The following is a 20,828-nucleotide window of genomic DNA, read 5'->3' as shown; positions in this document are numbered from 1 at the left end:
CCCCGAGACTCGGGCCCCATCGCCGGTACCGCAACACCGCCGGTACCGCTCCCCGGGACCGCTCCGGGACTCGGTACCGTCACCGGCATCCCGGGACTGACCCTGGTATCGGCAGCGGCAGCTCAGGACCCACCCCCGATATCGGCACCGACCCCAGGATCCACCGCTGACACTGCCTCGAGCCCCGGCACTATCCCCGGTACCGATCCCGACCCGCTGTGCCTACCCGGGGCCCCGAGGCCAGGACCGGGACCCGGCACCGCAGGACTCACTCCGGTTCTGGCACCGACAACCTTGCACTGCCCCCGGTACCGCACGGGCCTCCCGGGACCCATTCCCGGCTCCACTCCAAGCCCCGGGACAGGGACGTGGTACCGGCACCAGCATCCCGGGACTGACCCTGTACCGGCACCAGCATCCCGGGACTGACCCTGTACCGGCACCAGCATCCCGGGACACTCGCGGTACTTCCTTGAGCCTCAGTGTCGACCCCCGGTACCTCAGCGGCATTTCGGGACTGGCCTTTGGCGCTGCCCCGATCCCCCGGTGCCATCCCTGGGACTGACCCCGGTACCGTGACCCACCCACGGTAGCAGCAGCGGCCCCGCTATGGATCCCCCAGCGCTGCACCGGGACTGACCCCAGCACCAACCCCGCCACTGCCCTGGGGCACACAGGAGGGGACATTCTCCCCAAAAGCCTCCCTGCCCCCCTGCTGTGCCCTGTCCCCCGCCAGACCCCCCCGTGCAGGTCCGGGGGACACAACCACAGCCCCATGGACAGCACCTGAGGACAGAGAAGGGATTTATTGTCCGGGGGAAACAGAGCGGGGCTGGGGTCCCACGGGCACGGGGGGCTGGGGAATGGGAGCTGGGTGGGGCACAGGTGTCTCCGGGGACACCGCTAGTCCTGGGCACCCCCCGGCTCCTGGGCACCCCCCAGCTCCTGGGCACCCCCTGGCTCCTGGGCACCCCCCAGCTCCTGGGCACCCCCCGGCTCCTGGGCACCCCCCGGTTCCTGGGCACCCCCCAGCTCCTGCGTGTCCCCCTCGGCAGGTGGCCTCGTCCTCTTGAAGAAACCGGTCTGCAAGGGGACACAGCGACAGTCGGGCCCTGGGGGACCCCGAGGCACACAGGGCTCCCCAGAGATCCCTGTGGCACCACCACAGGGACCCCATGACATCACTCCTAAGGGACCCCCTGGCACCAGCCTCGGGACCCCACAGTGTCACCCTCCCGGGACCGCAGGGTGCTACCCATGCTGCTGTCCCCCCGTCCTGTCCCTCAGCCCCCACCCCCAGCACTATGGCCCATGGCTCATGGTCCCTCTGGTGCCAGTGAGACCCCATCACCGTGGTGAATGTCACCAGTCCCCAGTGTTCCCCCGTGCCCACTCACGTTCCACAGGAGGAGGATGAGGAGGGTGAGGAGCAGGAGCCCGGCCAGGACCCCCAGCACCACCCACCACACTGGCACAGCCCCCTCGCCCCCGGGGCTGGCGCGCACCAAGCGGGTGTCAATCTGCAGAGGGACAGGTGGGTGACACCGCTGCCACCACGGCCTGTCCCTGTGTCCCCACACCCACGCCGGCTCTACCTCAGCCTTGCCGGTGGGCAGGACCCGGGGCTGGACGCGGTAGGGCATGGCCGAGGTGTTGAACCACGCTTGGGACTGGATGACGAACTGCGTCAGGAGGTGCTCCCGCTAGGGACAGATGAGGGGACACACAGGGGACACGTAGGGGACACGCAGGGGACACATGGGAACCTGGCATCAGGGGTGCTGGCAGACAACAGAGCACCCGTGACCCCACCCAGGGCATCCCCAGGCGTTCTCTGGGGAGCACCGTGCAGGAGGGGACATTGCAGGGATGCTCCGGGGTTACAATGCCACCCCGTCCCCTCTGTCCCCAGGAGGTGACAGTACCTGCTGCAGGGTGTCCATCCAGAGCAGGGCGTGGACACTGACCAGTGCCCGCTGGTCCTTGCCCAGGCTGGGCACGTGGCAGGTGATGTCCACGCACGTGGCATTGTCACAGTCCTGAGGGATACGGTGGGTGTCGGGGGGTCCCCACCCCAGGGGACACCGCCAGCCCTTTGCCCACCACGGGCTGCAGGTCCCCAGGGTCACCTGGAGGATGCGGCGCCACCTTGGCACCCGCAGCCAGCTCAGCCTGCCCAGGCCGCCCGCTCACCACACGGACGAGCTGCCCCAGCCCGGCTCCCGGGGGCGGCTCCGCGTCCCGGCGCTCCCGCTGCTGGCTGCCGTTCCCCGGCGCTGCGGCCGTCGGAGCGGAGATCTCCAGCTGGAAGGGACACGGGGAGGGATGTGCAGCTCCCTGCGTGTCCCAGCGCCCGCCGCTGGACAGCGGTGCCGCAGCCCCTACCTGGGCGGGATTGAGGACGGGGTGGTGGGAGCAGTTCATGCCCCCCTCGGTGCCCAGCTCCAGCAGGTAGAGCACGACGTGGTCGCCCAGCAGGTGGGGGACGGCGAGGCTCAGAGTGACCCCGCTGACGGTGCCGGGACCTTTGTTGTGGAGCTGCGGGAGGAGGGCGGGGTGATGGCCAGCACAGGGATTGACGCGGGGAGGGGACAGAGGGGACATCCCCGGGCACCCGCGGGTGCTGTGTTCTACCTCATAGACATGCTCCACCTTGATGCCGTGGTCCTCAATCCGCTGGCTGCCCTCCAGCCCGTGCCAGCTCGTGGGCAGCACCATCACGGCAGGCAGGGAGTTGCTGGTTGGAGAGGGGGGTCAGTGTCCCCCTTTGTCCCCCCATTATCCCCAGGTCCCCCAGGCCCTCACCCTCGCAGCTCCATCTCTGCCTCTGCCTCCACAGGCACTGTCACCGTCACCAACGCGTTGCTGGGGCTGGGGCTGTTCTTGCTGTGGGGACACAGCGAGATGAGGGATGAACACTGAGTTTGGGGACACGCTGAGGACACCGAGACTGAGGTGCCAGTGTCCCAGCAGTGGGTGGGGGGCAGGGGGACAGCAGGGTGTCATCTCCGCAGCTGGAGGTGGAAGGTGATGGCATCTCCCATGTCCTCCAGCCCGGACACGCTCAGCTCCATGTCCACGGTGATCTGGGGGACAGCAGAGGAGAGGGGCAGCTGGGTGACCAGCCCCAGCGGGTGACAGGCACAGCAGGGTCCCCCCATCCCCTTACCCGCGCCCCTGCTTTCATGGGGTTGCCCAACTCGCAGAGCACCACGTGGGTCCCGTTCTCTTTCTTGGGGTTGCAGCTCAGTTTCTCCTGCCCCTGTGGGGTGGGGACATGGGATGGGGACACATCATGGACCCCGTCATGAACCAGCCATGCTGGGGACCTGCATGAGCTGAAGAAAGGGCTTGAACCTCACACCCAGGGCACCCCTGGACACCCATCACCAATGGGGACCCTGTGGAGAGTGACGGCCACCAAGGGCAGGACATGAACCCCCCCAATCCAGGATCTCTGGGCACCCATCCCCACCAGGCAGTCCCACGGAGGATGATGAGGATGAAGGACACAGTGTGAGCCCCCCGATTTGGGTCACCCCCTGTGCTGGGCATCCCCATGGGGGGTGACATCCACCAAGGACAGTTTGAGCCCCCCACCCTGGGCACCCCCAAGGAGGGTGACAGTAATGGTAGGACATGAGCCCCCCCAGCCCAGACACCACCAAGAACAGAATATGAACCCCCCCAGGGTCACCCCCACTCGACACGGACCGGGATGCTGCTGCGGGCAGCCTGATAGTGTGTGCCGGGGGGCAGCTGCACCCTCAGCTCCGCCTCGAAGGCGCCTTCGCCCGCGTTGGTGGCGTTGGCGCGCAGGGACAGCGTGGCCTCGGCCCCGATCAGCAAGCGTTGGCTGGGGCTGGAGGACATGGGGACAGAGCTCAGCACCCCGGGGGGACACCGAGCACTCCCTCAGCCCCCCCGGTGCTCACGTGTCGGCAGCCAAGTGGAGGTCGGGGACACACAGGTTGTCATCGCCACAGTCCTCCAGGATGATGTGGGTCTGGGAGGGGACAGGGAGGGAACAGGGGGACCCCCCCGTCCAGGGTGAGGTGTGGGAGGGGGACTTCATTGGGGACAGCAGAGGGCACGGGGGTGGCATCCTGAGGAGGGATTGAGCTGGTGGAGGGGCCAGAGGGGACATCCCAGAGGGAAGGTTTGGGACAGTGCAGAGAGGGGACATTCCAGGGAGAGACCGGGAATGGAGGGGAGGGAGGTGACATCTCCAAGAGGGAAGAATGGGGACAGCAGAACCCGGGGACAGCTGCTCAAGGACCCTGAGACACACCAAGGAGGGAGCAGGGACAGCAGGGGGACATCCAGGGGAGGGACTGGGGATGGCAGAAGGAACAGAGGGGACATTCTCGGGGTTGGGAATGGGGACAGTGCTAGGTACAGAGGGGACATCCTGGCGAGGGACTGGGGACCACAGGGTGGGCACAGATGGCAGAACAGGACGGACACACCAGGGAGTGGCAGGGACAGTGTGGGGGCACATTCCAGGGGGAATGAGGGACAGTGGAGGGGGTAGGAGCCACATCGCAGTGGAAATCGGGGACAGTCGTGGGGGACGGGGGCAATGTCCCAGGGATTGTTGGGGACACTGGCCCAGGCTGGGGACCCCAGAGCTGAGCACACTCAAGCTGGGGTGTGCCATCCCCACGTGTGCCCTGGCCCAACTGTGGGGATGAGCCAACCTCACGGTGATGTCCCCCCCACAGCCATGTCCCCCCTACCTGTGCCTGCACCAGGGTGTCCCCATAGAGCACCAACTTCTGATCCTTTTTGGCTGGTGTCAGGGCCACGCTCAGGGCCACACTCAGGGCCACCGGGCTCAGCTTGTCCTTGAACTCGGCCTTGTCCTGGGGAGAGCACTCTGGAGGGCGCCCCGTGCCCACCCCACCCCAGGGCCCCCACCCCTGTCTCCACCCTCCTGGGACGGGGGGACACCGTTATTCCCCATCCCTGATCCCATCCTGGCTGGAGGTGCCACATCCCAATTCCTTTTCCCCACCCTCCATGGGTTGTCCCCGCCCTGTGTCGCTCTGTCCCCGTCCCCGTACCCGCAGGTAGGCGGTGAGGTTCCTGCACACAGGAGGTGTCCCCGCTGCCACCACCAGCTTCTCCTGCCAGGACGGTTGGTGTCCCTGCAGCAGCAGGACCCTCCGCGACTGCCGGGGCTTCAGCCGGTCCAGCTGCAGCTCAGCATCCAGGTCTGGTGGGGAACAGGAGGGTGGCACTGGTGACACCCGCGGTGACACCCCAGCGGTGCCCGTGTGACAGTGGTGCCCCCCGGGTGACACTGGCACTCACACATGCTGTCAGGGATGTGCTGGCCCATCACGCTGACACAAAACACCACATGGAAACTGCGGGGGGACAACAGCAACAGGTGCTCAGGAACCTGTCCTGTGCCCACGGTGGTGTCCCCACGGTCGTGGTTCCATGACAGTGTCCCCAGGGCAGTGTCCCCTCACCAGCTGACTTGGAGCCCGGAGCTGGGCAGGTCACAGTTCAGGTTCTCAGGATTCAGCCCGTCGGGGACACTCAGCTGGGTCTGGGCCACCACCACGGGTAATCCACTGGGGCACAGGAACATTGCTGAGGCGCCAGGGGACCCAACGGGGACCCCCGGGCCACCGCAGGGACGGGCACTCACCGGTACACGGCCACCTTGTCCGCCCCGTAAGCCCCCACGAGCAGATCTGCAGGGACAAGCAGAGGGTTGGTGCCGGGCTGGTGACACCGGGCTGGTGACACCGGGCTGGTGACACCGGGCTGGTGACACCGGGGTGGCAGGACGGTGGCAGGGCGGTGTCGTGTCAGGGCTGTACCCGCGTAGCCGTTGCCGTCCAGGTCGGTGGCACCACGCAGCGCGAAGCCGAAGGCGGCGGGGCCGGGGAAGGGGCTGTCGAGGCGCTGGGTGGGCACCGGGACCAGCCCCTCACTCTGCCCGCGGAAGATGAAGACCTGCCCGCTGCCACTGTCACCCCCCTGCGGGGCGCCCACGGCCACATCTGGGGACAAAAGGGACGTGAATACCCACCCGTCCTCTCCTGCCTCAGTTTCCCCGAGGGGCGGCCCCGGGGGGTGGCACATCTCCTCATCCCGCCCCACTGTTACCGCCGAAGCCGTCGTTGTCCAGGTCCCCGAGGCTGGCGATGGCGGCGGCGAAGCGGCCGTAGGGGTGGGTGCCCGTCAGGGTCTGGGGGGGCCCGGCGAGGGGCTGCTGTCCCCGGCCCAGGTAGAGGTAGAGACGCCCCAGCTCGCTGCGCTGCCCGTCGGAGCGCCGGGCCATGTACAGGGGTGCACCCACCAGCAGGTCATCCCTCCTGTGCCCGGCGCGGGGTCAGGGTCAGGGCCCGCAGGTTTGGGGGCGGGGGCCACCCAGCGGGGTGCCAGGCACGGGGCAGCACCCCTGGGTGTCCCCATGGAGCGGGGGGGACACCGCTGTCCCTGCTCTCACCCGTCCCCATCGACATCGGCCACTGCCACCGTGTGCCCGAAGTACGAAGCCACCTGGAAAGCGTCCGGGTACAGGGTGGCACTGGGGGTGCCAGGGGCACAGAAGGCGGGGGGCTGGGGGAGCGGGAGGTGCTGGGGTGCTATGGGATGGGGGCAGGAGTGCTGTGGAGCACCGGGGGTGGCACAAGGCAGGGGTACCTGCTCGCTGGCGATGCCCCGCAGCCGGCTCAGGGTGTCCCCCGCGGTGAGGATCTCCACCTGCCCAGGCCAGTGTCAGACGCCAGGCCCAGCCCGGGGTGACACACGGTGGTGTCCCCTGGTGTCCCCTCGGCCAGGCACTGGCACCGGGCACTCCGATGTACTCACCTCACCCCTCGTGTTGCTCTTGTTGGGGACCCCCACCACGTACTCTGCAGGGGATGAGAGCCCTGAGTGCCCCCTCTGGGGACATTGAGGGGGGCACGGGGATACCCCCGGCACTGGGGTGGGCACAGGGATACCCCTGGTGCTACATGGGGACATGAGGGCACAGAGATGGACACGAGCCTGTCCTCCCACAACCTGTCCAGCCCCCTCGGGAAGGGAAGCAAGGCCACTCTGGAGCCCCGGGGTGCCCCAGGCCCATCAACCCCTGTTCCCTGCACCCTCAGCCTTACCTTTGGTTTTGGGGTTGCCATCAAACTCGCCCACAGCCACCGAGTACCCTGCAGGGACATGGCCACTGGTGACTCAGGGGTATCCGGGCAGGAGCTGGCGGTGGGGCAGGGTGCCCATGCCCGCTGCTCACCCCGGTACCCGTCCTCGTAGTCCCAGGACACCGGTCCCGTGGGGCGCCCGGGGGTCCCCAGCCACAGCAGGGAGCTGCCGGTGAAGCGCCTGAGGATCTTGTCCAGCTCCACCGAGTACACGAGCCCTGGGGGACACCAGCACTGACGGGGCACCAGCTGCCACCCACCCTGGGCTGCCGGTGCCACTGCGAGTGGCATTTTATGGGGTACCCCACCGGGGGTGCCCTCCTCCGGCCGCGCCCACCCAAAGGGAGCCCCCCTGGAGCACCAGCCGGGGGGGGGCAAGGCCGGCAGTACGGACTCACCCGAGAAGTAGTACCCGCCAGGGGCACCCAGCACCAGCGTCCCGTCCTGCGGGAGGAGCTGGCTCAGCACCACCCTGGGGCACCCCGGCATCCCCCCAAAGCATCCTCATCCAAGTATCCCCCGCCCCAGTGTTTCCCATCCTGGCATATTCCAGCCCATCATCTCCCATCCTGGCACCTCCACCCCAGAATCCCCCCACTCCTAGGACCTCGCTTCCCGGAACTCCCACTCTAGCATCCCCCACATCAGCACCCCAACATCCCCCCCCCGTGACACCCAGGTACCATCCCTACCCTCGGGCATCCCTGGGGCGCCACCTCCCGATCCCCCCAAGGTGCCCGAGCCCCCCGAGACCCCCAGGCCCCTCAAGTCCCCTCTCACCGGAGTGACAGCGGCGCTGAAGCCGATCTCGCAGTAGCGCTTGTCGTGCACTGAGGGCACAGGGCAGGGTCAGACGGACGCGGGGTTGGGGGCACCCCTCGCCCCCCGGTCCCCCCTCACCGTAGTTCCTCTGGCGGTAGGTGCTGGCCATGGTCTGGTCTCGGCAGGGCGAGTACCACACCGCGCTCCGCTGGCCCGAGCTCCACACGAAGCAGGCGCCCGTCGGGGTGCGGAACGCCTCTTGCTGCCCTTCCATGGCGTTCCAGTGCTGCAGCGGGGCACAGGCCTGGGCACGGCCGTGAGAGGGGCTGGGTGCCCACCCTGCCGCCACCCAAGCCTGCCCACATCCCCTCCGGATGAACCCACCACCAGATTGCCGTCCCAGCTGGTGACGGACGCTCCCAGCCACTGGTGAGACTTGTAGGTGCGGAGCTCCAAGGTGCCCTGGCTCTGCCTCTCGTCCCCTGGGGGAGCGGGAGAGGGGGAATGTGCGGAGCCGGCATCACCCCCGCGCCCAGCCCCCCGCCCCACGGCAACCACGCACCCGCAGTGTCGATGGGGAGGGGGTGGCAGGTATTGTTGCAGGTCGTGTTGCTGTCCCAGGAGCAGAGGAAGACGGCGCCGGGCCGAGTCACGCCGGGCTGGGAGGTGTTGGCACGGGGGGCTCCCACCGCCACGCCGGGCCTGGGGGGCACAGCGGGGTCAGGGTCGGGGGGCGTGTGCCGTGCCCGACCCCGACACCCCGGTGCCTCCTTACTTTCCCTCGCTCATGTGGAAATCCAGGGCGAAACCGAAATAGCTGCCGGGGGGTCCCTCGCAGATGGTGGGGGGGTCCTGGAGAAGCCCCAGCATGGGGGGCAGGCACAGCCCCCCGAGGAGCAGCAGCACCCGCAGCAGCCCCATCATCACCCCAAAATGTGGCCACAGTCCCCGTCCCTGAGAGTCCCTGGCTTATCTCGGGGCACACAGCTGGGGACGGGGCCAGCAGGAACGGGGAACACAGGAAGGGCCCCCCCGGCCGCACATCCGCTCCTGCGGGGAGCCAGAGGAGTGCGGGGGAGCCCGATGCGGCCGGAGCAGGGGACAGGAGGTGGCAGTGCCACCGGGAGACACGGCCACGGGCTGGGGGGACACGGCCACAGCAGCCTGAGCCCATCGCCCGCCGGGGCCGCACCCATCCTGGCGTGGCTATTTCGGGGTGCAGGCAGTAGGAACCAGCGGAAATGTGGCGAGGAGCAGTGAGGACAGCGGGGCACGGGGCCCCTCCATCGCCCCCGATATCCCTTCCACAGCCGGATGGATCTGACAGCACCGAGCCCGCCCGCACTGGGCATCACCCTCCCAGTGTCCCCTTCCCCAGGGCAGGGACACCCCAAAACCCTGCCAGGGAGAGGCAGCACCGGCGTTGTGCAGGGAAATGGCTCTGCCAAGGGACCGGGGGCAGGGTGGGCACAGCACACGGCCAGGTGAGCAAGGCGTGGCCTTGTCCCTGTCCCCGTGGAGGAGCCGGTGCCCGCAGCCTGTGGCAGCCGCGGGGGCTCAGCCATGCCCGGACAGCGGCGTCAGCCCCTGAACCCACCTGCAGAATTAATTTAAACTCCATTAATTAAGGGCTCTCAGGCTGCCCGAGATTCCCGGGGGGTCCTCGGCCCAGTTCAGCGCCGGTGGCCGGGAGAGGCCCCGAGCATCCCCGGGAGCCAGCCCGTGTGAAACGGGGCTTCTCTCCATCTCTGAAGCTGCGGGTGGGAAGCAGGACAGGGGAGTCGGGGGATTTTGGGAGGCACACGGGGTCCCCGCAGAGCCAAACAGCACCTCGACCCTTGAGGGGGGGTGTGGGGTCTGCTCCAGCACTTCAGAGCAGCTGCAGCCCCTTGGCTGCCCTGGAGCACCTGCAGCTGGAAGAGAATAGGATTTGCCCCCCCAAATAAAGGGTTTAGTTGAGCCCGGATCAGCTCCGTGCCCCGGGAGCGGAGGACACCGGACTCGGGCGCAGCTGCTCCTCCTCGGGAGGTCTCATCCCCAGCTGGCAGCAGCATCTGAACCCAGCTGGAGCCCACACCAGACCCCTCACAGCAATTCGAATTCTTTTTTGGCCAATTACTTAATTTCCTGTTTCTTTCAGCACTTTTGCAGCGTCCCTCATCAGCCACCTCCTGCCAGGGCCAGGGAAGGGCAGGTGGCACCCGGCCCCCGACCCTGCTGGCATGCACTGGGGGGGACTTTTTTCCTTTAATCAAACCAGGGCTTTGGTTAGGAAAGGAGAGGTTCTGGTGTTCTACACAGCAGCTCCCCACCACCACACCTTTTTTTCCACAAATCATTGGTTTATTAGAAAGGTTTTTTTTCCCTCATTTTACAGCATATATATATATTTATATATATATCTTATGTGACAAAGTTAAATACAGTCTGTTTATGCTCGTTAAGTAATGACAGGTTAATTATTTTAGCGCTATCCTGAAGTCCAAAAACAATCCCTGCCCACAGTGTGATGGGGCCGGGGCACAGACGGGCCCTAAGAAGCTCAGCTCTGACAGTAACACTGAATTGTTCGGTATTTACAGGAAATTGAGTCCCTTTTTTGTGACTGCTGTCACTCTGACCTGCTCCAAAGTCTCATTTACACGGTGAGAAAGCTCAGGGGGATTTTGATCCTTTGACTCTGCCTGGTCTCGTGCTGCACTCCAGGAGGGGACAGGAAAGAGGATGAAGATGGCCAAGAGGATGGGGAAAGGAACAGGGATGGCACCACATCCTCACACTGCTCTGAAATCTCTCCCTCCAGCGGTGGTGGCCCAAGGGCTGTGCCAGCTGCGATGCCCTGGCAGTGGGGACACAGGAGCTGTCCTGCACTGGGATGGGGAAGGTCCCACGGGCAGCGTCACCTGAGCCCGGTGATGCTGCAAAATCCCTTATGGACTAAACTGGGGTAACCCCACGTGTGGGATGGGAACAGTCCCAAGGCTCCTCCTGCACCAGCAGGGTCTGCACATTACTGCTTCCAAAGGGGGGGAAAAGGAAAGGAAAAAGGAAAAAAAAAAGGGCTCTCTGTACTCTGGGAGCACCCTGAATTCCTGCTGCTCCCCAGGCCGCTCCAATGCCCATTCCTATGGCAGGGAGGAACACAGCATTACCTGCCAGAGTCACTGCTACCCCCACACCCCTCACCTTGCCCAAGTCTCACCTGTTGATTTTTTTTCTTCTGCAAAATTCTAAATGAAGATTATTTTTTTTTGTTTTTACATTTTATAGTACATAAAACCTTCAAAAATACATGAGCTTGATAAAATATACATGCTTAGCTGTTCTGCATCTAGCTGAAACTATAAATTGAACCTTTACAAGTGTCTTGGGTCACCTACAGCAAACATATTTACACAGAAGCCACCAGAACAAGTACCACTAAGAACTGGCTGTAAAAAATATTATTGCGATATACTACAAATGTAACCTTTGATAGGAGCTACAAAAAGCAGCATCTTTGTTTACAGAGTTCAGTGCAATTCTTTACATTAAAAAAAAAAAAAATCCTATAAATTAATAAGGAAACCATCAGTGTTACAGAGGAAAGAACACGCTTTACATCCTGGCCGCGCTCTCCCGTCCTCTGTATTGCTTCAATTCCTAACAGGATTTTCCTTCTCTCTCCCATCCCAGTGCCTCTTTCCCAACACCACAGAGGATGGAATTCAGAGTGATTTTTTCCCCCTTTCAGGAGAAGAGTGGTCAAAGCCCAGACTGGAATCCCAACCCCTGACCCGAGAACCCCTCTCCAGTCTGGGATATCCAGGCATGGTCTGGAGCAGGAGAGCGCGTATGCAGGATGGAGAAGGATGGGAGCTCCGGGTACACAGACAGAGCTCCTCCTCCTCTTTACACTAAGATCTTACTTCCACCTTTGCTGCTCACACCAAGAAAAACCCATGTGTGCAGTGACAGGGGCCAAGGAACCTCCTGCAACGCCTGAAAACGGAGGCCTCCAGCCCCTCCACAGCCGACAGCTCCCGATGTTCCATCGCCAATTACAAGCCGGATTCAATCATGCTATTTTAATTAGATGACCTCATTAAAAGGACTTTTAGAGATCCTATTAGTGTGGATGAAACCTCATTTATCATATACAAGGTGGCAGAAGGAAGATGACCAAGTGTAAGAATCCAGGGGGAAAAAAAGCCTTTCCGAGAGTCTCGCTGTTCTAAAGGTGAAATGGTTCTTCCGGAGCGGTGCTGCTGCGTGCACGGAGGAGTTGGAGCGAGACATCCCTGGGATACAGCCAAGAGCCCAGCCCTCGAGCCTCCGGCTTCTTTGGCTGCTCAAGAGTGAAAGGAAATGCTCAGACCTCACCTGCCCGCTGGATCGACTCCAATCCCTTCCCAAAACGCCAAATATTCTCCTTCCTCCGAGGTTCCTTCATTTTGTCCTTCATGTGCCGTGGCTGGGTGGATGCTGCAAGTCCTGTCCTGAGAAAATGGGGTGCAGCAGGGGGTGGAGGTGCAGGGCCGTGGCGGCGGCAGCAGCCGCAGGCCTCGGAGCCAGGAGGGTCGGGTAGAGAGCGTGAGGGACAGGGTGGAAGGTGAAGGGGCCCGGGTGGATGGCGGACGCCGGAATGATGTGGATGGGGTGGCTGGCCAGGAATGTGGCGGGGTGGCCCGGAATAATCGAGTGGGTCAGGTGGGACAAGGAAATGGGAGTCAGGTGTGGCTGGGGGATGTGGTGGACCTGAGCGAGGGGCTGCGGGTGCGGGTGGGGGTGGATGCCGATGGCGGCGGCGGCGGCGGCAGCGTGGTGCTGCAGGATGGCGTGCTGCACCGTCGTGATGGACGTGGCCGACGCCGCCGCCGGCTGCTGGATGTGGATGGGCTGGAGTGCAGGCGCTGCCGGCGCCAGGGCTGCCGAGGCGGGGAAGGCCTTGACTTGTTTGGCCAGCAGCTGCTGCTGGATGTGCTGCTGGGCTGCCTGCTGCAGCTTGCTGTACTTTTCCATCTCCTCGGGGGTGAAGGTGATGGGCTGGCTCTCCAGTGGGGCTAGAGAGGAATCTTCTGCCCCCTCCCGATCTCCTTCCATGCTCGGTTCCCCGCTCTGAGGCACGTAGCCAGGAAAGTGCTCAACATCTGGAACTAAGGGCATCATACTCGTTTCCACTGGGACCGGCTGGTTGCTCCCATCCATAGGCTCCAGCCCATCGCCATCGCTCGGATCCGAGAGGAAGTTGTGTGGCATGACCAGATCTCCGGAGCCAAAGCACTCGGGGAGCGCCGGCGCGTCCAGGGGAAGGGATGGCATCTCCACAGAGGCTTCATCACGTTTCTGCTCATCCAGAGGTTTGTCCTGAATTACCATCACCACATCTTCCAGGAGAGACTGGCTGCCCAGCTGACCCTCCTCCATGCCTTGAGAACCATCCTCAGCATCTGACAGCTCCTGATCCTCGCCCCTCTCCAAGCCAGACTCCTCGTATCTTTTGGAGTTTGGTTTTCGAATGGTTGGCAGCTTCCCAATTAAGGGCAGAACCGGTTTGTTTCCTAAGGAAGGAGGCAGTTTGGGGCCAAAGTAGCCCTGGGGAGGATCTTTGAGCTTTATGCCCACCTTGTTTGCCCCTGACAGCATCTCATCAGTGACACAGGGCTTCTTCTCAACCTTCCTGGACTGCACCTTTTCCAGGAGCAGCTTTGCAGTGACCGAGTTCCTCTCCTCAGGACTGCAGTCCCCTTCCGAGGCCCGCCCTGTGCCAGAGCCGCTGCTGTTCTGGGACAGGGAGCCAGATCCTTTCAGATCCTCTCCTTTGCCATCCTCCTTCTTCAGCAGCGACCCCTCACCTCGGCCTGTCCGGAAATAGTGAGGAGACTGGGAGCGATAGATCTTGGACCTGATGAAGTCCCTTCTGCCAGACCTTCGCTCCTCGGGGCTCTCGTGGCCCCGCGAGCCCTTCCGTGACAGGGACCTCTGTGAGTGGCTGCGGGTGCTGCGGCTGCGGTCCCGGCTGTAGCTGCGGCTGCGTTTCCAGCTGCGGCCCGTCACGCTGCGGCTCCTCCTCTTGCTCCGACTGCGGCTGCAGCTGCTGCTGCGGCTCCTGCCCCGGCTCCTCGATCTCGACCTGCCTCGAGGATGGGTTCGGCTCCTGCTCCGACTCCTGGACCTGCTCCTGCTCGAGCTGTAGTCGTCTTCCGATGAGGAGTATTTGCGCCGCTTCGAGCGGTGGTTTGAGCTGTTGTAGTCGGAGTCATCCTCCGAGTCCTGGGAGCGCTTGGAGTGGCAGCGGGAGCGGTCGCTGTAGTCGCTGTAGCTGTCGTCCGAGTAGCTCCTTTGGCGGCTGTAGCGGCTGTGCTCCGAGGACGCGTCCGAGCTGCTGGAGTAGGACCTGTGTGAGGAGTGCCTGCGGCCCGAGCGGGAGCGGCTGCGGGAGTGCTCGCTGCCCGAGTCGTAGTCATCGCTGTACTGTGACGGGGACTTCTGGTGGCAGTGCTTGCTGGGGGAGCCCTCGTCGCTGTCGTAGTCGCCGCTGCTCTGCCGGCTCCGGCGGCCGCTCCGGGGCTGGGACAGAGCCGGGCAGCGCCTCCTCGCACCAGGTACCTGCTGCAGCTCAGCCTTGTGTCTTTTGCTGCTGTGCTCTTGGCAGGAGTTACCCCCATCCTCTTTCTTACCGCTGCTTCCCTCCTCAGCAGACAGAGATTTCCTCTGGGACTCCTGGGAGCACCGTTTTTTCTTCTGGAAATGGCTGCAGTCTTCAGACGGTTCAGGTTTCGGTGCCCGGTCTGACTCCGTCGAAAGGGAGGATTTACCTTTTTTGTGCCTGTGTCTTTTCCGTTTCTTGGGTTTCTCTTCCCCCAGCTCAGTTTTCCGGGCCTTCTCCTCAGCTTCCTCCTTGTGTTTGCGTTTGTGTCTGCTGGACTTTTTGTGCTTCTTTTTCTTTTTGTGTTTATGGGACCTTCCAGATTTACTCTTACCCATTATACCCTTACTGCTGTCCTCTCCCTCTCCCTTACTAACGCTTCCCACACCGGACTCCTGCTTGCTCTGGGATTTGTTTTCCATTTTTTGAGTAGAACTGTTCCCTACACTTTCAGCCTCCTTGGCTTTGCTCACCTCACCAGGTTCCGTGCTCTGAGTGTTGTCTTTACACAGCCCCCCTGGATCCTTGGATTTCTCTGCCCCTTTCCCTTTTGCATCCTTGTTACGGGAGAGCTTGAAGTCGAAGTACAGGGGGTTGCAGCTGTAGGACACAGAGGGCTCAGCTTTGGTGAAGATGAGTAACTCTGAAGGCCACTGCAGCGTCGTGCTCTCATCCTTACTCAGAACAGGGAAAAAAGGTCCCGTGGGGTGCTTTGGTCCCTCAGAGCCATCTCTGCAGCCCAAGGCAGGAGGAGGAGCTTCTTTAGCAGTGTCTGGCTCGGGGGGATTGCCCTCTGGAAGGTGCTTGCTCTCCTGTGTATTTTCATTCTCTGGGATATCTTTTCGTTCTGTTTTGCCCTGCTGAGCTGCACTTTCAGTAGTACTCTGCTCCTTCTGCTGCCCCGTGCTCTCAGCAGCCTTTTCTGTGTGCTTGCTGGCTTTGGGTTTGGGGGAACTCCCCTTTTTTGCTTCGTGCGCGTTTTTTTTATTCGCATTTTCTGCTTCTGTTTGCTCAGTAGCCTTCATGAAAAGCAGGAACTGAAAGTTGGGCTTTACTTTACAGTGGGCTGGGGGGACATAGTGGTAATATTCTGGTTCCACAGCTGTTGGTCCATCTTCTCGTCTCATCTTCTTCAGTTTGGATAAGGTGCTGGCCAGAGCCCCACTCTCCTTGTCGTGCTGGTCATCGTCCTCTGCCTTGCCATCAGAATTATTGGTGCCTTCACCCTCCCCAGACTTCTGCAGGCTGCCAGCCTCTGAGGACCCCCTCTCATCACCTTTAGCCCCATCTGCAGAATTGGACTCGTCCACATGGTCCTTGAAAACAGAAGCGATGGTCTCCAGCTTCACTGGGGTCTTCTTGGCAAAGGAAAAGGACACCCCAATCTTCTGCAGAGGAGCTCCCACAGAGCTCTTAATGCCAAAGCTGATGGCCTGTGCCCCCTGGGAGGGTGTCTGGCCTGGCATCACAGTGCCTTGTCCTGTGTTCAGGAATCCTCTGTCCGTGGTCATCTCCGTGGCCTGGCCCGAGCTCATCTGGACAAAGGAGCCGCTGTTGGCTGCAGAATCATCGTCATCTCCACCTTCCTCGTCCACAGCCACCGTGGTGGTCCTGAACATGGGCCCACTTCCAGGAGCACTGGAACAGGGGAGAGAAAACACAGCTGATTGATGTCCCTGTCCCTCTGCAGGAGGATCCATCCCTCAGCAGAGACCACCTTACACAGTTCAAGTGCTCTTGCACCCAGACTCATGCATAAAAATATCATTATACAAGCACTCCAAGTTTTTAATAATATTAAATTACTGAGGAAAATGTATTGCTGGATAATGCAATTTGGGGGTGCTCTGCATGATCAGTTTAGTGAATTCACTCCTACCAAAACCACAGCATGAGCCTCCAGCACCAGTGGGAAGCTTTGCCCTCAAAGCCTGGGCAGGAATGCCAGCCCAGCCCAGGGCTGCAGTCCCCCAGGCTCCAGGGGTGCTGGGGACCACCCAGACTCACCACTCAGGCTGCCTCCTCTGCTCAGCCAGCTCGTGCAGGCGCCGCAGGGCTTTCTCCTGCTTCCTCTCATCTTTCCGGGATCTCGACGAGACATTGCGAGCAAATTCCCTTTGCTTGAGATCTTTCAACCTCTGAGGCAAAAGAAAGAAGGGACAGATCAGATCAAAGCTGTTTGTGGTTTATCCAAGAGCAGCTCTTTGCTGTAGCACTGGAAATTGCAGTGTCAAGCCCCTCCCCAGGGACATTTATTGAGCCAGGATGGAGCAACAGCGTCTCAGCTCAACAAACCCCACGGAGCACACTGCCATCCTCCCTGCAGCTGAAGGAAAAGACAACTGGTGGTCACTTTTGGCTATGACTTCAAATTCTGTGTATGCCCCTTTCCAATCAACACTACTGCTTTTCTTTAGCATGGACAACAAAGCTGATTTTGAAGCAACAAGCAAATTCTGGAAGGAAAAGGGGAAAAGAAGGATTGTTTACTTTGCTGCTCTTGCAGGGTGCAGATGTACTTGACAAACAGTGCATGACACGAGTCAAGAGCATGGGCCAAAGGACAGGAGGGATTAGCTGGTGCCACAGTCACCCAGGAATGACATCTGACAAAAGCAATGTACCATTACATTGGAGAAGGAGCCAAAAATCCCATGCAAATGATTTTGTAAGCAAATCCAGAATACAACATACACCACAACCAGTTACTTGTTTTCCTGACAGTAGTTCTGAGATGGTCAAGAAACAAAGTGCTCTAAAGGCAGGAGGGTCTCTCAGGGTTGAATACCTTGCAGGGCAGAAACACCGAGTTCCCCAGAATTCTTACCATGAGGGAGCCAACCCAATCCCAAGGCATTTCAAACATCCTAATATCACTGAGGAAGTCTAGGTAGCCAATTCTAATAGAAAATAAATATCCAAGACTTCAGAATATCTTGGAAAGTCCTTGTCTCAGAGCACTAGGAGAAGAGGCTGCTGGTTTTCCTTGGAATATATCTGTGGATAATCACAACATTTTTTTAGAGTGCTCTACAGAAGTTTAAGTAACAGAAAGCAACAAAGACAGACCTCTACCATCCTAAAGCAACTCATTGTTCTTTTTTAGTGCACAATTCAAATCCCTTTCAAAGGGCCCAGTTCCAGAACGCATCCTGTACTCAGCTTTTGGAAAAAGTTTTATGTTTTTTAAGCATTTCATGCAGAGCCTGGGAGACTAACGGGACTCAGAGCAGGAGTCACTTTGGAACAATTCTTGTACAGGATGTACAAATCACTGGTGAATTCTAAATACTTCTGGCTGGCTGACTCTGCCTCTTTCCTGGAGCAGAGTCAGACTGCCACACACAGAAACAGTGGATCTGGAAACCAACCCAAAGCTCAAATTAGAGGAATTAAGCTGGCCCAATGTAAAGAGAACATTGCTTTGTGAAAAAGGGGGAGATTGGCCAAGACAGAGGATTCTCTTACCTAATTGTATTTACTAAATGTGGTTGATTGTTACCAAAATCAGAGGGGAGGACACACAAAAAAGATACAACTACAGACACCAGTAGAAAGAAACTCACTCTTGTGATCTGGACTCCCAAATTAGAAGGGTTTGCTTTCAATACATCAGCTGAAAACGTCACATCACAAAGAAAAAAAGAAAGTAAAAATATAACAAGAGTGGAAGAGAGAAAGAAAAATAAAATCAAACCAAAACAAGCAAGCATTACTAGAGAGCTGTGGGGGAGTGTGCCAGCTATTCTACAGAGTGGGAGCGGAGCCACGGGACCGAGCTGGGGTCTGGAGCAGGGGGACACACACAGACACACACAGACACAGCAATGATCCCACCTGGAACAGCAGAGCTACTTTCACCAGGACAAGTAAAGGGCTCAAGGGTTTTGTGGTGTATGTTAAATGTTGAAGAGTAAATTTTTTTTTCAAAAGGAATGAAAAAAAATAAAATAGGTGGACTGAGCAATGCAATCAGCTTTTTCATGCTGACTTCAAAATTGTGTGTGAAATGCTCTGGGAAGTTACAGCCACCAACAGCTGACAAAACTATTTAATGGGGGCTGATGCCAAGTCTCAAGATCACTCATCCAGTTGGAAAAAAGTATGACCCAGCTAATTACACCAGACATGAACTGTGACCTTCTCCTCTCAAGAGGAAGGTGCGATGGTGCACTCAGAGCCCCTGTGCCTCCAGGCATGGTCCTGATCATCCCCCAGGACAGGAACAGCTCAGAGCTGTTGGGAATGATGCAGCTGCCCCCAGGCTCTCCTGCCTCCATTACTTGGCAATTTGAACTCAGACAGAATTAAATGCCCATTATTAAATGCTGACTTTTGTGTGGCTGCTCCCCCAAACCTCCCACTCTCAACACTTAAAATTTAGAGGTGTGAAGCAAATAAACTACCCCAAAGCACTGAAACTCTGGAATATGCACCACAGCAACTCCCAGCTGCACCCAAACCTGGGCCCTTTAGGCTGACAAACCACTGGCCCTGGTGTCAAGACTGCTGAGAATTTGGTACTTCCAAAATTGGGGAATAGCTGGTCTGGTTTCCAAAGGACCAAAAGATCCCAAGGCTGAGTTTCTTTTTGTCACACAGGAGTCAGGAGGAAAAAGAGTCTTGCTGGGGAAGTACAGGATATAAAAGCTCACAAATGCACCGTGCCAGCTCCTTGGAAATGTAAATACAGAACAGAAGATAGCTCAGCTTCTTAGACCGACCTAAACCAACACACCTATCATCAGATATGACTCCAAGCACACAAGAGACCTGGCTGGACTGCATTATCTTCCCTAAATGCATCCTGTGGGAGGGAAAGGGGGGAAAACAGGAACCCACACTGCTCATCTGTTAGAACAACCTGCTGCAGGAATTAAAAAATACACAGAACTTTTGTTCAAAATAACCTGGAACCCTCCCCTCAATAATTGTTTCAAATATGTCACTGAATCCAGCAATTGATCCCCTCAAAGAGTGGATAACCAGTTCACAACAGCCATGCCCACCCTGCTCCCAGTCCAGACTGGGAAGGAGAAATCCAAAGCCTGAAGTACAATTTCACTGGGTGAAGGGAGCACATGAAGCACTGAAATGCTGCTCAAACACTTCTAGGTCTCAGCCTTCCCAGGAAATCATTTGAACTAAACAGATATTTAAGCTCAGCTTCCACTAAAGAAATGTCCATCTAATCCTGAGGAGAGTGTTCATTATTCTAATCCCCCAAAAACCTCTAAATGACTTTTTGGACCACACCATGTGTGTGGGTGTGAGGGAGGCTGGAGGGGCATGGAACTGCCCCTTCCCCAGCACCAGGGAGAAATTCCAACAAGGATTTAACACAGCCACTCAACCATCCCCAGGGAGCTTCTTCCCTCCACAAGGAGCCCTGGAAATTTGTACTTTTGGGGTGAATCCTCCCTTTTTAAGTCTTCCCATTGTGCTTAGCAAGACAATGATTTTTTTTCAACAGGATTACAGCCACCAAACCTGTATTAAATCAAACGTATGTTTCATGCTACTACAGGATTCCAAAATTAAGGGGAATTTTTTCCTCCATGGGCAGTGTTTTCTGAGGAAGCAGCAGTTCATCTAAGCAGCAACATCCTTTCAAACTGCAAGATCATGCAGACCATAAAGCCAAGGAATATTCTGCTGGTTTATTACTTCAGCTGTTAGAAGGGCCACACTGCAGTGACCAGAAGGACACAAATCACCAGCACTTACATCAAATTTCTCCAGATTCCCACATGCTGTAGGCAGTAGTTCACTAACTCCAGCCTTCCTGGGGTTTATTAATAGCTGCCACCCCCTTCAGCTTTGGAAACAAAGAATTGTATTTTAAGTTTCCAGCTTTGTTTCTAACAAAATTCCAAACTCGTCTCTGCATTTCCACAGGAGTGCAAATCGAGCTCCTGAAGAGCAGGTTTGGTATTAAATCTGCAGCTATGTCTGGACTACAGCACAAAGAGGCCACAGTGCTGGATTATCTCCCAATCCCTGCAAGGCTCAGGAGGGGCCAAACTGGCAACCACCACCAATACCTTCCAATTCTCACAAATCAGCTTAAACAGCTGCACTACAACACCACTGAAAAGCTCCTGAGAGCCCCTCCCAGGCACAGCAGAGTGGGGAAACCCAGGGGGGTGAGCAGGAGTCAGGAACTGTTGCAGCAGGAAAACCACTGGATCATAGAATGTCCTAAGTAGGAAGGAACCCCCAAGGATCATCCAGTCCAATCCCTGGCCCTGCACAGACACCCCAACAATCCCACC

At 59.2% G+C, this 20,828-nt stretch overlaps 2 protein-coding genes across 12 annotated transcripts in view; both read right to left on the bottom strand.

The window, feature by feature from the left end:
- Window positions 1–787: 787 nt before the first annotated feature.
- On the bottom strand, window positions 788–8,901 carry ITGA2B (integrin subunit alpha 2b). Of its 3 annotated transcripts, XM_015650984.3 has the most exons (30): window positions 8,701–8,898; window positions 8,488–8,627; window positions 8,310–8,407; window positions 8,064–8,229; window positions 7,944–7,993; window positions 7,562–7,607; window positions 7,256–7,381; window positions 7,125–7,172; window positions 6,835–6,878; window positions 6,667–6,726; window positions 6,470–6,522; window positions 6,127–6,335; window positions 5,838–6,020; window positions 5,663–5,708; window positions 5,481–5,585; window positions 5,317–5,372; window positions 5,067–5,218; window positions 4,740–4,865; window positions 3,936–4,006; window positions 3,715–3,862; window positions 3,170–3,262; window positions 3,007–3,086; window positions 2,806–2,886; window positions 2,635–2,737; window positions 2,386–2,538; window positions 2,194–2,304; window positions 1,926–2,039; window positions 1,596–1,703; window positions 1,398–1,520; window positions 788–1,083 (listed from the first exon to the last, which is right to left on the bottom strand). In XM_015650984.3, the coding sequence occupies exons 1-30, from the start codon at window positions 8,847–8,849 to the stop codon at window positions 904–906; spliced, it is 3,222 nt and encodes a 1,073-aa protein (XP_015506470.1). In that variant the 5' UTR covers window positions 8,850–8,898; the 3' UTR covers window positions 788–903. The 3 variants fall into 3 exon arrangements, with proteins under 3 accessions (XP_015506470.1, XP_015506471.1, XP_015506472.1); XM_015650985.3 differs by lacking the exon at window positions 1,398–1,520 and having other exon boundaries at window positions 8,701–8,900; XM_015650986.3 differs by lacking the exons at window positions 788–1,083; window positions 1,398–1,520; window positions 1,596–1,703 and having other exon boundaries at window positions 1,932–2,039; window positions 2,130–2,304; window positions 8,701–8,901.
- Window positions 8,902–11,453: 2,552 nt separating this feature from the next.
- The window catches only part of GPATCH8 (G-patch domain containing 8), a 54,749-nt gene continuing 45,374 nt past the window's right edge, over window positions 11,454–20,828 (bottom strand). For 8 of the 9 annotated variants that reach the window (XM_015651324.3, XM_033520057.1, XM_033520059.1 and 5 more), the window contains 2 exons: window positions 16,561–16,691; window positions 11,454–16,191 (listed from right to left, as the gene is read on the bottom strand). In XM_015651324.3, coding sequence (XP_015506810.1) covers window positions 12,366–16,191; window positions 16,561–16,691 — 3,957 coding nt within the window. In that variant the 3' untranslated portion in view covers window positions 11,454–12,365. Of the gene's footprint in view, window positions 16,192–16,560; window positions 16,692–18,119; window positions 20,791–20,828 lie in introns of those variants that run through there. The other variant, XM_033520062.1, reaches the window with a different exon arrangement.

This window comes from Parus major, chromosome 27 (assembly GCF_001522545.3).
Source record: "Parus major isolate Abel chromosome 27, Parus_major1.1, whole genome shotgun sequence".
NCBI classification, from domain to species: domain Eukaryota; kingdom Metazoa; phylum Chordata; class Aves; order Passeriformes; family Paridae; genus Parus; species Parus major.
This window is presented reverse-complemented; position numbering and strand designations above follow the sequence as displayed.